This window comes from Helianthus annuus, chromosome 8 (assembly GCF_002127325.2).
Source record: "Helianthus annuus cultivar XRQ/B chromosome 8, HanXRQr2.0-SUNRISE, whole genome shotgun sequence".
Taxonomy (NCBI): domain Eukaryota; kingdom Viridiplantae; phylum Streptophyta; class Magnoliopsida; order Asterales; family Asteraceae; genus Helianthus; species Helianthus annuus.
The window spans coordinates 81,438,244-81,454,084 of NC_035440.2; the positions used below are offsets into that span (position 1 = coordinate 81,438,244).

The 15,841-nt window shown below is 34.0% G+C and overlaps 2 protein-coding genes across 2 annotated transcripts; both read left to right on the forward strand.

The window, feature by feature from the left end:
• Positions 1-963: 963 nt before the first annotated feature.
• Positions 964-4,198, forward strand: LOC110873185 (40S ribosomal protein S15a). Its single transcript, XM_022122113.2, has 4 exons — positions 964-1,072; positions 2,267-2,417; positions 2,518-2,678; positions 3,879-4,198. The coding sequence occupies exons 2-4, from the start codon at positions 2,285-2,287 to the stop codon at positions 3,975-3,977; spliced, it is 393 nt and encodes a 130-aa protein (XP_021977805.1). The 5' UTR covers positions 964-1,072; positions 2,267-2,284; the 3' UTR covers positions 3,978-4,198.
• Positions 4,199-6,940: 2,742 nt separating this feature from the next.
• On the forward strand, positions 6,941-14,699 carry LOC110873186 (ras-related protein RABE1a). Its single transcript, XM_022122114.2, has 9 exons — positions 6,941-7,103; positions 7,197-7,365; positions 8,999-9,071; positions 9,597-9,697; positions 11,581-11,646; positions 12,780-12,877; positions 13,240-13,302; positions 13,392-13,484; positions 14,416-14,699. The coding sequence occupies exons 2-9, from the start codon at positions 7,293-7,295 to the stop codon at positions 14,497-14,499; spliced, it is 651 nt and encodes a 216-aa protein (XP_021977806.1). The 5' UTR covers positions 6,941-7,103; positions 7,197-7,292; the 3' UTR covers positions 14,500-14,699.
• Positions 14,700-15,841: the final 1,142 nt, after the last annotated feature.

A 15,841-nucleotide genomic window follows, 5' to 3' on the forward strand; every position in this document is an offset into this window, starting at 1 on the left:
TTAGGATTTTAAGCCCAAAACTACTTTATTATGAAAATCGAAACGAGTCTTGATTTTAAAATCCGCTTTGGGCCCCAAAAAGGTTAACTGAAAATCATTCAACTCTCTGGTAGGATCTTTGGATCCATATTACTTACGACAAGACGACAACTACAAGAATCAAAGGTAAAAATGCAGGTTATTGTTTGCACAAGTTTAAACATACTAGTTTTAACTAAACATAGATCGCCACGTTCGAAGTAACGAGTTTAAGCTATATGATATAAAATACGGGTTTTGAAAATCATTTGGCAATCCATTTTAGCATGTCTCTCATGACTTATGGACCAACATGACAAAGTTATATTGAGCACATGGTTTATAACAGAAGACCAAGAAACAAACCTAGCACTAAGAATGATTATATTGTTGAGTTTTTAACCACCACATGAATCACAAAAGGAGCGGGAAAAATAACAATGATAAGGCTGAATGATGTTGTTTAGCATAACGCCTCACCACGTCAACACCACGCAAGAAATGATCTTTAACTAACTCGCTCTTTAACTAGGCCGGAGCAGTTTAACTTTGAATTAAAAAGAAAATCTAAGAAATGTGATTGGTTGCTTTTTGGTGGCCCCCACATTTGCAATGGTTAACTCTCGTGAAAGGCATGACGAACACTTATTTAGCACCACCTCTTTAACTAGGTTGGGGCGGTGTTTGAAGCGTTAACAAATGATGTAGTTAGGGACGTGGTTCCACACCATCTCGCCTAAATACGTCGAATTTGAGTTATACTCTTTGACTAACATGTTATTTGTGTGAAAGTGAAACAAATATTAAAATACATAACTTTTTTAGACCATATTTAAAAAATGAATATTATTACTAAAATGTTTAAATTTGGCCCATTCAACAAAATTTTATTTTCGATTGGCCCATTCAAGTAAGGGTGACTTTTTTAAACACTTAATGATAAAGAAGGGGCCAATCAGTAATTTCACAATTTCTTTTAAAACCCGAAACCCTAACCCCATTTGAAGCCTCTGTCTGTATCCCTTCCTCTCATTGACGGCGTTTTTGCTTCAAGGTAAACCCTAATTTTCTCCTACTCGCATAATCATTCGTACACACTTCTAGTCAGATCACTGATCTTCACATCAACGTTCTGATCACCTTACTATTTGATGTTTTCGGATACACTGTTGGATTTTGATTCGAATCAACGATTCTAGGTTTTGAGCGTTTGTTTTTCAAATGATTCTGTTGCTGTTTCCATTTTAGATGATATGATCTTGCTTAATGTTTGTTATTATTTGACTGTTGCTATAGGTTAGTATGTATGCGAGTTGATTTTACATGTGTGATGTTTTTGTTGTCAATTTATTTGTTTAAAGTAGTTTGAACTTTCCGGAATGATTTGTTATGATGAGTGATTCATTTGTTAAATGATAATTGCATTGCTATGATATTGGTTCAATCATGTATCTTAAGTTTGAGAAGTAGTTACTTGTTTAGATTTGTACACTAGGTGTTGTTTATGGGAAATTATTTCACTCGCGTGACGTTTGTGTCGTAAATGTATCATCGTAACGTAATTTTGAGTCTTCTGGAATGATTTGATATCACGCGTGATACATTTGTTAATTATATTCTTATGATTTTTTGGAACCATTGGCTCAATTGCATACCTTAGGTTTGCAAAGGGGATATAATTTGATTCGTGTTGACTGTTGACCTATTTGTATGACGTTGGCGTTTTTTCATTTGACGCCGAGCCTGTGGTTGTATGCTAATGAATAGGTGATGTCTCTGTTGACGCTTCCATGGTTTTAAAAAATGGTTGAGGCGTGCGCCTCAAGGCGAAATGGCCAAAAAACGATTCTGAGGCGCGCCTCAGGGGGTTTATACTGTATGTGCACCTCAGAGGGGCTGAGGCGCTAAAAGGCTGTGCCTCAGGGGTTTTTGATATTTGTTTTTGATGTTTTTGAGTTTTTGTGTCAATTTAAAGCAATTTATGTCTTTTTTATTTGTGTTTTTGATTATTTTGATGAATTGATGATGAATTTAGTTAGTATTACTATTTGTATAAGATATATAATATTTATATTTATTTTTTAACTCCGCCTCGGTTCGCTTCGAGGCTTACGCCTCGTGAGACGAAGGGAAAACGCCTCGAAACTAGTTTTTTTTAAACCTTGGATGCTTCATCAGTTAGCTCTTATTTTTCATTTTGTGGTTGCAAATTCACAATGCGTAATGATTCTTGCATTTTTTTTTGCAGCTTTTTGATTTTTTGAGGATGGTGAGGGTCAGCGTTTTGAATGACGCTCTAAAGAGCATGTACAATGCCGAGAAGAGGGGGAAGAGACAGGTCATGATTAGGCCTTCTTCAAAAGTTATCATCAAGTTTCTTATGGTCATGCAAAAGCATGGTGTGTTCTTGATCCCTTATTTTTGAATAATTGCAGTATTGCAGATCTTATGGTTAATGAAATTCATTGACACTTTATATTTGTGTTCAACTATGCACAGGTTATATTGGTGAGTTTGAGTATGTTGATGACCACCGATCAGGAAAGATTGTTGTTGAACTGAACGGACGTTTGAACAAATGCGGAGTCATTAGTCCCCGATTTGATGTTGGTGTCAAGGAAATTGAGCCCTGGACCGCTAGACTTCTTCCTTCAAGACAGGTTAGACTTGGCAGAATTTAATTGTTTTATAAAGATATGGTGACCAATATCATTACAAAGATTTAAAATTTAGTAATGTTTTTTTTTGAATAAAATGCTATGCAGTTATTATCAGTGATTTGTCGGTTATTGGTCCCATGTAAAATATCAGCACCGGTATTATTGGCTTTATTGACCGATATATCACCGATTTTCGATATCAGTACCTTTCATCGTAGTTCTACCGTTGTCTTTCTTCTTATTGCTGTTATTAGTGTTTTAAATTTTAATTATTAATTGTTAGTGTTAAATGTCAGTGTTTTAAGTCTTAATCAGTTCCTACTTGCTACTATTGTTAGTGTTTTGCAAGTTGCAATTGGTTAATTTGTTAATGGTGTTAGAGTATACTGAATTGTTAGTGTTAAATTGCTATATTTATATATATATATATATATATATATATAATTATATATATATATATATATATATATATATATATATATATATATATATATATATAGGGAGAAGATCATGCGAGAACCACCTCTTATTGTAAGAACCGCGAGAACCAATGTGAACACACCAAAAATGCCTAAAAATAGCTAAAAGTCACACAAATTTTTTTTTAATATTTTTATATAAAAATCGCCACTTTTCGAAGCAAAAAAAAAAATTAAAAAGTTTTTTTTTTTAAAAAAGTTTTTTTTGGCCACTAAAAGTAGCGATTTGAGCATAAAAAATATTAATTTTTTTTTTAGATTTTTTGTTAGATTTTTTTAGGTTTTTTGGGGGTTTAGTTTTTAGCATTTTAGCTTGGGGTGGGGGGGGGGGGGGGTTAGGTTTTTTTGGGGGTTTTAGCATTTAGCTTGGGGGGGGGGGGGTTAGGTTTTCTTTCTTTAGGTTTTTTTAGCTATTTTAGGTTGTTCACATTGGTTCTCAAGGTTCTCACAATAAGGGTGGTTCTCGCATGAGCCCCTCCCTATATATATATATATAAATTCTACATGATATTAAAATTACCGATATCCCACCGTGATTACCGATATCTTAAATATCGGTCCTTGACTGATATCCGATTTTTTACCGCATTAACTGCTTAGCAAACGCTATCCGTGTTTCTGTTTTAACAATTTTATGTTTAACTCGTTTAACTTGTTTAGAGATAAGTTTCCTGTGCTTCAATCAATATTAATATATGTGAACAATCAATGAAACTTGCAGTTTGGGTACATTGTTTTGACAACATCCGCTGGAATTATGGATCATGAAGAAGCTAGGAGGAAGAATGTTGGCGGTAAGGTGCTTGGGTTTTTCTACTAAATCTCGATAATCGATGCTATATTAGAGCTCGGGTTTAGGCTTGGCTCAGAAGAAGTTTTATTTTCGAGTTTGGATTTTTGTTAAGGCAATGTTATGGTTTTTGTTTGAATTATCTTTGAAGTTGTCATGTTGTGGACATTTTACTTAGGTTTTTCTGGATCAACTTTGTCACCTTTAATGTTAAAAACATTTTGTTTACTCATTGATTTACAATTTTTTCAGCTGTGTTTTTTAATTATTGATATTGTTTTTTGTTTACTCATCACTCATGATTTCTTTTGTCATGTATCACATCCAAAAAAGTAGACATAATGCTAGAACATATCAAACAGTTGGTAATGCATTGATATCTGAAAAGACAATAACAAACAACATGCCTAGTAAAATCCATACCAAGGTTGTTGAGAGTCAAATCATACCTCTATCCAAGAGGATAGAGAAGCTTTCTCTAGGGAGATCTTCAACATTAAAATCAGATATGTGACATAACTACTTATGAAATCTTAATAGTAGAAAACAAAACTATACTTGGTATACGTACTTGACAGATGCGCGTTATGAACCAAATAAGCTTTGTTTACAACCAGAAGTTTCGGTTGCTCTCATTTTATAGTCTCTTCGGCCCTTTGTTCAATATTACATCTCTATTCGGAACATAAACTATCACAACAATCCATACATAATAAATAATTAATGAGTTGCGTCACGTGTTATAATTGTACGAGATTAAAGATTTCTGCTTTATTTTATTTATCTTATTTACTATGTCTTATTTGTGTACACAGACAATTGCAATCATATCTACTAGAGAAGGCATCAATCAACTAGTTTCTTTTGATAAGGTTGTGTAATGAACCTATGGTACATTTTTTTTTACCGGAAACGACATGAGGTATGCCTTTTTGCCCCCGGTGTGATTTCTTTAGCGTTGAGGGCCTCAAGCATACCTCCTTTTTAAGCCATGCCTGTCTCCAACGATTTTGACAGTTTACTCGAATTTAAAATTGTATCGATTAACTCAAACAACATTCAGTGAGAATTACGAAATTAAATGATACCAATTTAACATTGAGTGAATAAAAACTGTGGAGCGTGAACTATAATATTATTTACTATATAAATATATTCATAACTTTATAATTACAAATGATCATATAAATATACCAGTCACGATCTATCAAACCAACAATATTCTTATAAATGTATAAGAGAATTGAATTTAAACCCTATACGTATGAACTATCGATAAGTATAAACCCTCAAGGTAGCGGTAAGCATCTAATTTCCCTTTAGCACAAGTTTCTGCCATAGCCTATTGAAAGTCACTTGGCCATCGTAAGCTACGATTTGCATGATCTCGTTGGTTAGCAGGAAATTGACGGTCCCATGAGTTTTCCAGTGGCGGGTTTTAATAGTTACCCCCCCCCCCAAAAAAAAAAAAAAAAAAAAAAAAAAAGACTATCAATAACTACAAGAAAGAACACCTTATTAAATATATATATTATTTATAATAAAATCATATTAAAACAACTTAATATAAAAAATATCCATGTAGTTTCACATTCCATTTGGTTTCATTGGTATATGTGGCTCTTGACCAAGTTGCTCTTCTAGATTGACAAATAGTTGGCTCAAAGGACTTGGCCAAACATTGGAAAGAAAGTTTCATTGCATCAAATCCATTCATTTTTTCATTGCACCTATATTAAGTGACATATTCAAATAAGCTAAATTGACATAAATTTATGGATCTTATTAACTTAATGGGCTCTTGTTGGAAAAAAATCGTTGTCTAATCTAAGTAAGTAACTAATGGCTTTTCTTAGCTTTACAAGCTCTTAAAAGTTTAAGCTACTTTTAGAAAAAGTATAGAGGCTTCATATGCTTTTATGTTAAAGTATGTAGGTTCTTTGTTATTACAATTTCCTTTCTCTCACGTATATAGTTATTTTTATGACAATATATTAGCCTCTAAACACCAAAGAGATTCTAGAATAAAAGGCAAGATAAACCTAAATTAAATATCTAGCCCAACACAAACACATATTCAAGTCCATAATTGAACATGAACATAGAATATCTAGCCTAACCAAAGGGTGTGGTTCACTAGTGTAGGCTCATCGCCTCGCCACCCCACCTTAACGCCATGTCTGTATCCCCTTCCACCCACTGGCAAAGCTTGGGATTTCCGATCGGGGGGTCGAAAACGTATATACCTAATAAAATTATAAAACCGGGGGGTCGAAAACATATATACCTAAAAAACTCTATACGAAAACTATATACCGGACACTACCGAGTGAAAAGTTCGGGGGGTCGGGCGTCCCCCGGCCCCTACAAAGCTGCATCGCTGCTTCCACCATCTCTCACATCCACTATCCATGGGTATGGTTCATTAGTGGTTAAACTGATTTAAAAAAAAATGATCATTACAAGTCACACCTCAACAACTAATTCCTCTTGCGGCCTTCGTGGAGATCTTCCTACGCATCACGATCACTAGTGGCCATCATGCCACCTCACTCCATGACCGTCCTTTACAAATCCATACCGTTTGATCTAATCATTTTATGTTAATATTACATTAATGTTAGATACTAAAAGTGTATTATATTGCATATAATGAAAATTAAATAACCGTAATCGAGTAAATTATATTATATTAAAACCTAATACAATTATTAGCCCTAATGTCTTGTTTAACTGAATAATCATTTCCCTCATTTCTTAATATTTTTTGCGTGTGTCAACTTATATATAAAAACTTAATTAGGTGGCCAAATTGATAATTATTCAAATAGAATAGAATAGTGTCAAAAGAAAAGGTGAAAATTCAATATTTTAAAATAAATTGTAATCAACGCTGAAATATCCAGCTCAGATTTGAGCCCCTGCAACGCGCCCACGGTAATTACCGTGATCCGCCACTTCGTTCCTTTATATTCAAAACCGTCCACCGGTTAATCTTGTACGCGTGAACACCGGAACCTTTCTCCCCCCTCATCGTTCATTCGTTTACTCTTCTTTTTCCAATTTTTGCTATACTGCGCAGGGCAAGTGGCGCGCATCTTAGCCAACCGTCATCGTTTGTATATCATTATTATTATTTTCTAAATTTATTTGAAGGTAAAATAATATATTTGGATCTGTTATTGTTTGCTCATACATTAACTTAGCCTGAATCTGTTGGTGATTATGTTGATTTGATTGTTGTTACAGATATATATATATATATATATATATTTGTGTGTATCTGTTGTATATACATACATAGATACGCAGAATTTGAAGGCTCGTTTTTGTTGAATATTATTAATGGCCGCTCCACCGGTTAGGGCACGAGCAGATTATGATTACCTCATAAAGCTCCTTTTGATCGGAGATAGCGGTGAGTTGTAATTTTTTTTTTCCATTTGAAATTGAACTTTTTGGAGTAATTATTAGTTTTATGGTTATTAATTTGTGTTGACTTGTTTGTTTGTATTGATATGATAAAAAAAAAATTGAAGGTGTTTTTGTACGGATCTAGGTTTGATTTTGGTGCCTTTTGTCATAAGTTGATCCTGTTGTTTGAGTTATTGATATGTAGAATCTGTGCTATGATGCTTATAATTTGGTGCTGGTGTTTGTGGTTGATCAATTTTATTTGAAACCTTGTGTTTTGACTTTTGAGATAGTAGTATCTGAATGGTTAAGTGCTGAACCATTAAGAGGTCTGAACCATTAAGTGTTGAACCAGTAAGTTCTCTGAACCATTAAGAGTCTGTATGATTAACTGTTCAGAGACAAATGTTTGACCAATTCAGATTAGAGGACTTAACCATTCAGACTCTGTATAAATCTTAACCATCCAGAGGCAAATGTCTGAACCATTCAGACATCTGCTCGTGAAACAAACAATCTGAACCATTAAGTGCTGAACTAGAAAGAGGTCTGAACCATTAAGAGCCTCATTAAGAGGTAAACAAACAGCCCCTAAGTGTTAGTTATATAAACTTGACTTAGTTTACTAGGGTTAAATTATTCTACAAATAACGTAAGATGTGAAGGAGGGATTTTTCTTTTTTTTTTTTTTGAATCTTTTTCCCTACTTATTAAGCACGTATTTTAGTCTCAAAATCTAAAAAGAAATTGTGATTTTACAATAGTAAGTAATTATAATTACCCTACAATAATTACTCTTCTATTGTAAAATCACGATTTTTTTTTCATTTTGCAATTAAATATCATTCTTAAGTAGTAGGGAAAAAGAAGAGTAAATTGCCAAAATCGTCCTTGAGGTTTGGGCATGTTTGCCATTTTCATCCAAAACAACTTTTTTGTACAATATAGTCCTTCACGTTTGGGATTTTTTGCCATTTTCATCCAAACATCTAATTTGCTTTATTTTTTTTATCAAACATTTGGATGAAAATGGCAAAAAAATCCCAAATCTCAGGGACGATTTTGGCAAAAAGGTAGATGTTTGGATGAAAGAGAAGGACTAATAATCCTGGACTACATGGTACAAAAAAATTGTTTTGGATGAAAATGACAAACATGCCCAAACCTCAGGGACGATTTTGGCAATTTACTCGAAAAAGAATTTTAAAAGAAAAAAAATCCCTCCTTCACTTCTTACGTTAAGAGTATTTTGTATGTTAAGACCCATTTGTATTTGATCTTTACAACAATTGACTAAGTATTGTTATGATTATTATGTAACATATTTGATACCGAATATATATTTGTAATCATAGGTTTAGAACTAACGACGGTTGGTGCTGGTAGTTAATAACCGGTATGTCCAAAACGACATGTCGGTTTATTGGCCTCAAACCAACTGCTGTTTCCTTTGCAAACATTCTGTGCCTTTATCTCTTTCACATCATTATATACACGAAACAAAATTATGCTTTAAGTACACATAAAAGTAGACGGTAATTGTATTGTTGATTTCAAATTTACCAGTGTACTTAACTATGAGTTACTTCCTTCCAAGTGACAATTGATTAGTTTTTAGCCTTTTCTCTTACTTGCAGGTGTAGGGAAGAGTTGCCTTCTTTTGCGTTTTTCTGATGGTTCTTTCACCACAAGTTTTATCACTACCATCGGGTGAGTTTTTTTTTTTTTGAGTGAATTTCAAGAATTGTCCTTTATCTTTATACCCATTTTCAGGCGCTGTCCTTTATGTTCAAAATTGACGAGTTTTGTCCTTTATGTTTTCATATCATACACGTTTTGTCCTTTAGGCCTAACCCAGTTAGTTTTTTCAGTTAAATTTGGTCATATGCTTTGCACATGAGGGCATTTTTGTCAATTCAAAGGTAAGTTCAACGGCAGATTTACAGCTCAAAGCTTCTGCAACCTTTGAATTGACAAAAATGCCCTCATGTGCAAAGCACATGACCAAATTTAACTGAAAAAACTAACTGGGTTAGGCCTAAAGGACAAAACGTGCATGATATGAAAACAAAAAAGACAAAACTCGTCAATTTTAAACATAAAGGACAACGCCTGAAAATGGGTATAAAGATAAAGGACAATCCTTGAAATTCACTCTTTTTTTTTTTCTGCATAAACATGTTACCCTTTTTCACAACATATTTAAGAATTGTGACTTTTTTATTTTTTCAACAGGATTGATTTTAAGATAAGAACCATTGAACTTGATGGCAAACGGATTAAACTCCAAATCTGGGATACAGCTGGTCAGGAGCGGTTCCGCACAATCACAACTGGTATGGTTTAGGATCTATTCTAGTAGATGATGGTATACATTTTCCACTAGTTTAGTACCCGTGTAATACGCAGGTCTTGTCAGTTAAAACCTATACACAATAATATGATATACTAGATGTCAGTTTTACTAATATACCCTTATGCAAAATTAAGAATTGAATGGATGTATATGATGATGTAGTTATCTCATAATATGAAGGGTGTGTGTTAAGTTATCTTTAAGAGTAAACTTCCATTTTGCTCCCTGTGGTTTGGTCATTTTAACGGTTTTGCTCCAATAGTTTACAAATAGCCATTTTCCTCCCTGATCTTTCGAGTTTGTCGCCAGTTTGCTCCCTAATCTTTCGAGTTTGTCGCCAGTTTCCTCCCTGATGGAGTTAGAGGCTGGGAGCAAAATGAAGATAAGTTAGAAAAATCAGGGAGGAAAATGGCTATTTTTAAACTATTGGAGCAAAACCGTTAAAATGACCAAACCACAGGGAGCAAAACGGAAGTTTACTCTATATTTAAAATAGAATTACAAGAAAATATATGTTGCTTTTTTAACAGTTGTGCTATTTTCCTTCTTTAATAAAATCATAAAAAAAATAAAATTAATAATGTCACTAGTGGGTTCATTTTGAAGGTATTGATGAGAACTTTCAAATAATGTATCATGTAGTTTGTTAAAAGAAAAAAAATACCTTTGTTATACACATTCATTATATGCAAATATTATTATATTTAATCAACTCTTGGATGTTACTTAATTAGTATTTTTTTTGTTAAATACCTCCTAATATAAGGTGTAAATATTTTAATTTTGATTAATATTAAGTTAATAAGTAAGCTTTTTTGCTAAACACTTCATAATATAATGAGTGTATATTTAAATTAATAATGTTAATTATTAGTGATTTTTTTTCTTTTGTTAAATACCTCATAATAGTGGTATTTAAAAAAATAGTCAAAATGATGACATCATCAATGACAATTTATTATTTTTGTTGAACATAAAAGAGAACCATATCTATATAATTTTGAACATAATAATGATTTTTTTAACAGTTTTTAATTGGGTTTGGTTAACCAATATATCTATATATAATTTTAGAAAAATGAGGTATTCGTAGCAATTTCTATTTATTAAATTAAGCTACATATCTACCTCTCAGGTTTAGCCCCCTAGATTTAAGAACAAAAGTAGTGATTTGCTCATGAGATGTGCATCCAATTTTATTAGGGAAATTGGCCTGTAATAATCCCACCTAGACCTTATTGGCCATTAATAATCCCAACTCAGAATATTCCCCCCACCAGTCCCACCTTTCACCTATTTTGCCTACAACGGTCCCCCGTTAAAAAAAAACTTTAACGGAGTTAAGATTTTTTCCAAATTACAAACAGATTTTTTAGGGCTTTTGATTAGAACGACGATATGGGTCCATTGATGTAAAACTTGCCTCGAAACGTTGCTCCAATTGATGAAAACGGCGCTTCAATTTGGGTGTTTAAATTTCCAATTAACCAAAATCAAGTCACTTGGAGCACCATTTCGAAGTAAGTTTCACATCAATGGACTCGTATCATCGTTCTGATCAAAAGCCCTAAAAAATCAGTTTATAATTTGGAAAAAAACTTAACTCCGTTAAGTTTTTTTTAACGGGAGACCATTGTAGGCAAAATAGGTGAAAGGTGGGACTGGTGGGGGGAATATTCTGAGGTGGGGATTATTAATGGCCAATAAGGTCTAGGGGGATTATTACAGGCCAATTCCCCATTTTATTAAAATGTCAATAATTACTTAACATGGATTAAATGATCAGTGGTCCTTACTCAACAGTAGCTCAAATCCTGCATGAAATAATTGTATAATAATCTTTTTTCCCTCCAAAAACTCCAGCTTATTATAGGGGAGCTATGGGAATTTTGTTGGTGTACGATGTTACAGACGAATCATCTTTTAACAGTAAGAATTTCTTCCCTATTCTATAAAATATTAGATTATTAACATCCTTTATCTCCAGTTTTATGAAGGAACACGAACATCATTAAGGAATGAACATGTTCATGAACGGTTCACGGACGAGATTTCTTGTTCATGTTCGTTCATTAAGGAAATGAACATGTTCATGGACACTTACCGAACTTAGACGAACGCAAACGAACACAAAGAAATGTTTATGAACATAAATGAACACAAATGAACGTAACATACACATTTAGAAAAACGTTCTGCATTTTTCATCAGAAAGATTACGAAGAATTCACCAAAAATAAAGAAATACTTAACATAATTAACACAATAATTCTGAAGTTTGTCCAAGTTAAACTAAAATTGAAATGATCAAATGAGGGATGTTAGCAAAGGTGTATAGTATTGACTTCAAATTTTAACAACTAAAGCCAATAAGATAAAAATAGAACATAAAAAAACCTTTAAATGAAGAGTAAATTACAAAAATCGTCCTTTATGTATGTCACTTATTGCAAACTGTGTCCTTTATCTTCCATAACTACAGAAAACGTACTCGATGTTTGCAAACCCTTTCAAGTTATGTCCTTTAGCCCTAACTCAATTATTTTTTTTGGTTAAATCTGACCAAATGGACCCCACATGAGGGTATTTTGGTCATTTTACTCTCATGTGAGGTCCATTTGTTCAGATTTAACCACAAAATACCCTCATGTGGGGTCCATTTATTAACTGAGTTAGGGCTAAAGGACATAACTTGCAAGGATTTGCAAACATCGAGTACGTTTTCTGTAATTATTGAAGACAAAGGACACAGTTTGCAATAAGTGACATACATAAAGGACGATTTTTGTAATTTACTCTTAAATGAATGAACATAAATGTGCGAACATAAATGGACACATTACCGAACATAAACGAATGAACGCAACCTTTGTTCATGTTCATTTGTTTGACATATCGAATGAAATTTCTTGTTCGTGTTTGGTTCATTTATTAAACGAACGAACATAAACGAGCTTCCCGCCGAACGGCTCACGAACTGTTCGCTGAATGTTCGGTTCGTTTACAGCTATCTTTAATAAAATAATCGGTGATCATTCACCATATCATCCCATTACTGACAGACATAAGAAACTGGATTCGGAACATTGAACAACATGCCTCTGATAACGTCAACAAGATTCTTGTTGGTAATAAGGCCGATATGGATGAAAGCAAGCGGGTATGTTTCAATTGTTCAACTTTATGCTTTTTATTTACTTTTGAGTTAATTACTGTTTTCGTCCCGGTGGTTTGTCAAAAATCACTATTTCATTCCATTAGTTTAAAAATTGCGATTTCAGTCCCTGTGGTTTCACTTTCGTAACCATTTCAATCCATTATTCTGTTAAGTACACGGACTGAAATGGTTACGAGGTGGACTGAAATGGTTACGAAAGTGAAACCACAGGGACTGAAATCACAATTTTTAAACTAATGGACTGAAATAGTGATTTTTGACAAAACAAAGGGACAAAAACAGTAATTAACTCTTTACTTTTATTAAAGTTTGGTAAATTATGATGCTGTTGCGATGTTTTGTAGGCTGTTCCTACCGCCAAGGGTCAAGCACTAGCTGATGAGTACGGCATTAAGTTTTTTGAAACTGTGCGTAAATCATTCATATGTTTTTTATTCGTGTTATGCTTTACTTTGATGGCGGTATAACAGTATATAACCTGTGTTTTCTTTCACAGAGTGCAAAAACAAACCTAAATGTCGAGCAAGTTTTCTTTTCAATAGCAACGGATATCAAGCAAAGACTTGCGGAAACCGACACTAAGGCCGAGGTATTTTCGACCAATTTTTTTATTACAAAAAGAATGAAAAATCATTGCGGTTCATCAGAGGCGTTCATAAACCGTTGCAACCGACCTAGTCGTTGAGATAGGAGAAAATCGGTCGGTTTGGGTTGATTGAGATTTTTATACGCATCAATTCATGGTTTAAAGTTTAAAAGATAGGGGTGCTAAACGGGTCGTGTTCGCGGGTTGGCGGGTTCAACCTGAACCTAAAGTGTACCCGAAAATCGTGTTATACATATGAACCTGAACACAACCTGAATATTAGTGGGTTGACCCGAACACGACCCGTTCAACTCGAATAATTTTTTCCGCAAATTAATATATATTAAAGTTAAGTTTTACTACAAAAAAACACAAATGTATATAATACCATTACATTTAAATTATAAAAAATATAATATAATATAAATGGGTTAAACGAGTCAACCCGTCAACCTGACCGGGTTGACATGAACCCGACCCGACCCGTTTAGACTAAACCCAAACCCGTGAATTTCGTGTCGAGTTTCGGGCGTGTCGGAACTCACACCCCTATTAAAAGACCAGGTTAACGGGTTGGTGAACTGTTAATACTGGCCGTTTACCTTATTTATATTATAGAATAAGCAATTATATGCATTGTACATTCTCATGTATTATACTTTCTTTTTAATTATTGGTACAAGATAACAACAACAACAACCATACCCAGTATAATCCCACCTATAGCGAAGCTATTGACAGGGTCTGGGGAGGGTAGGATGTAGGCAAGCCTTACCTCTATCCCAGTGATAGAGAGACTGCTTCCAGTGAGACCCCTGGCTGTACAAGATAATGATTCAAAAAAAGACTGGTTCAATTGTTAAAACCGGACCATGAACACCCACATTTTTCACATCAATCTTACTTTAGATGTTATGTTTTGTATTATATACAGCCATCGACGATCAAGATTAATAAACCAGAGGGTGGAGGTGCTAATGATCAAGATGCCCAGAAATCAGCTTGTTGTGGTTCTTAAAAAAACGGTTCATAGGCAGAGCTCTGACGGTATCATGATGCGCATTTGGTCGAACTTACTTGCCATTCTTTTCAAACTCTTGTGTTATGTGAAAACATGTTAGGTTTTATTCTTTTGTTTTTCATTCTCTTGGTTTTTTATATTCTCTTTGTTTTACATCTACATTAAACTCAGGATATGAACACACTTTGTTTTTGGTATTTCTTGTGTTTTGAGAGAGCGAGTTTAAAATACAAGACCACCTTATCGTGCGACAGTGGCGGAGCTAGCCCATTAATTTAGGGGTATCCCGGATTTTTATTTTACCATATACTCATAAAATTAATAAAAAAAAAAAACGATAATAAAGTCTTAAAACCTAACAATTAAGAGTTAATTGCTCGGATGGTCCCTGTGGTTTCACGTTTTTTCACGTTTAGTCCCCACATTTTGAAAATAGCATGTATGCTCCCTATGGTTTGTCATTTTGTTACTCGGATAGTCCCCCAACATTTACTCTGGGGACTATCCGAGTAACAAAATGACAAACCATAGGGAGCATACCTGCTATTTTCAAACTAACTAACATCTACTCAGGGACTATCCGAGTAACAAAATGACAAACCATAGGGAGCATACCTGCTATTTTCAAAAGGTGGGGACTAAACATGAAAAATGTTGAAACCACAGGGACCATCCGAGCAATTAACTCTAACAATTAACAAATATACAAACTACTAGACTAGAATTCTAGATAAACTATAACATTATCATACAAGAGATCAAACTATCAAAGATTCAAAGGACAAGAAATCGAACAGGTCTGCCGGTCAACGGCGACGTAGCAGCAGGTTGAATCGATTTTCAGGCAGTGAGGCGTCAGCAGGGATGAATCGCTGATTGTTGGCTTCTGTCCTGTACTCCTGTTCGTGCGATGTTGAATGTTCGACACTTCAACGTTTGGGTCTCCTTCCAGTTTCCAATTGCTGCCCATGCCCATAATCAATGGTTTATTTTATTCTTTTGGTATTACAAATTGGGTTTAATTATCATTAGGGCTTAATTATTAAATAAGTTTTGGGCTTAATTAATAATATCAAGTTTCATATTTTGCTCTTAGGGGTATCCTCTTATATGTTTAGGGGGTATCCTATGTATAAAACCGAAAAAAATACACTGCAAATACGAGGTTGAGCCGAAGCCCGTGCTACGGCTACTTACATATTAGTTCCGCCCCTGTCGTGCGATGCATACACGAGCATCTCAACCACACATCTGATCTAATCCAAGCCTTCGATTAAACGTGGTGGCATAATAGTAATTAACTTTGCATAATTACGCACGTTATAATATTCAATTACAC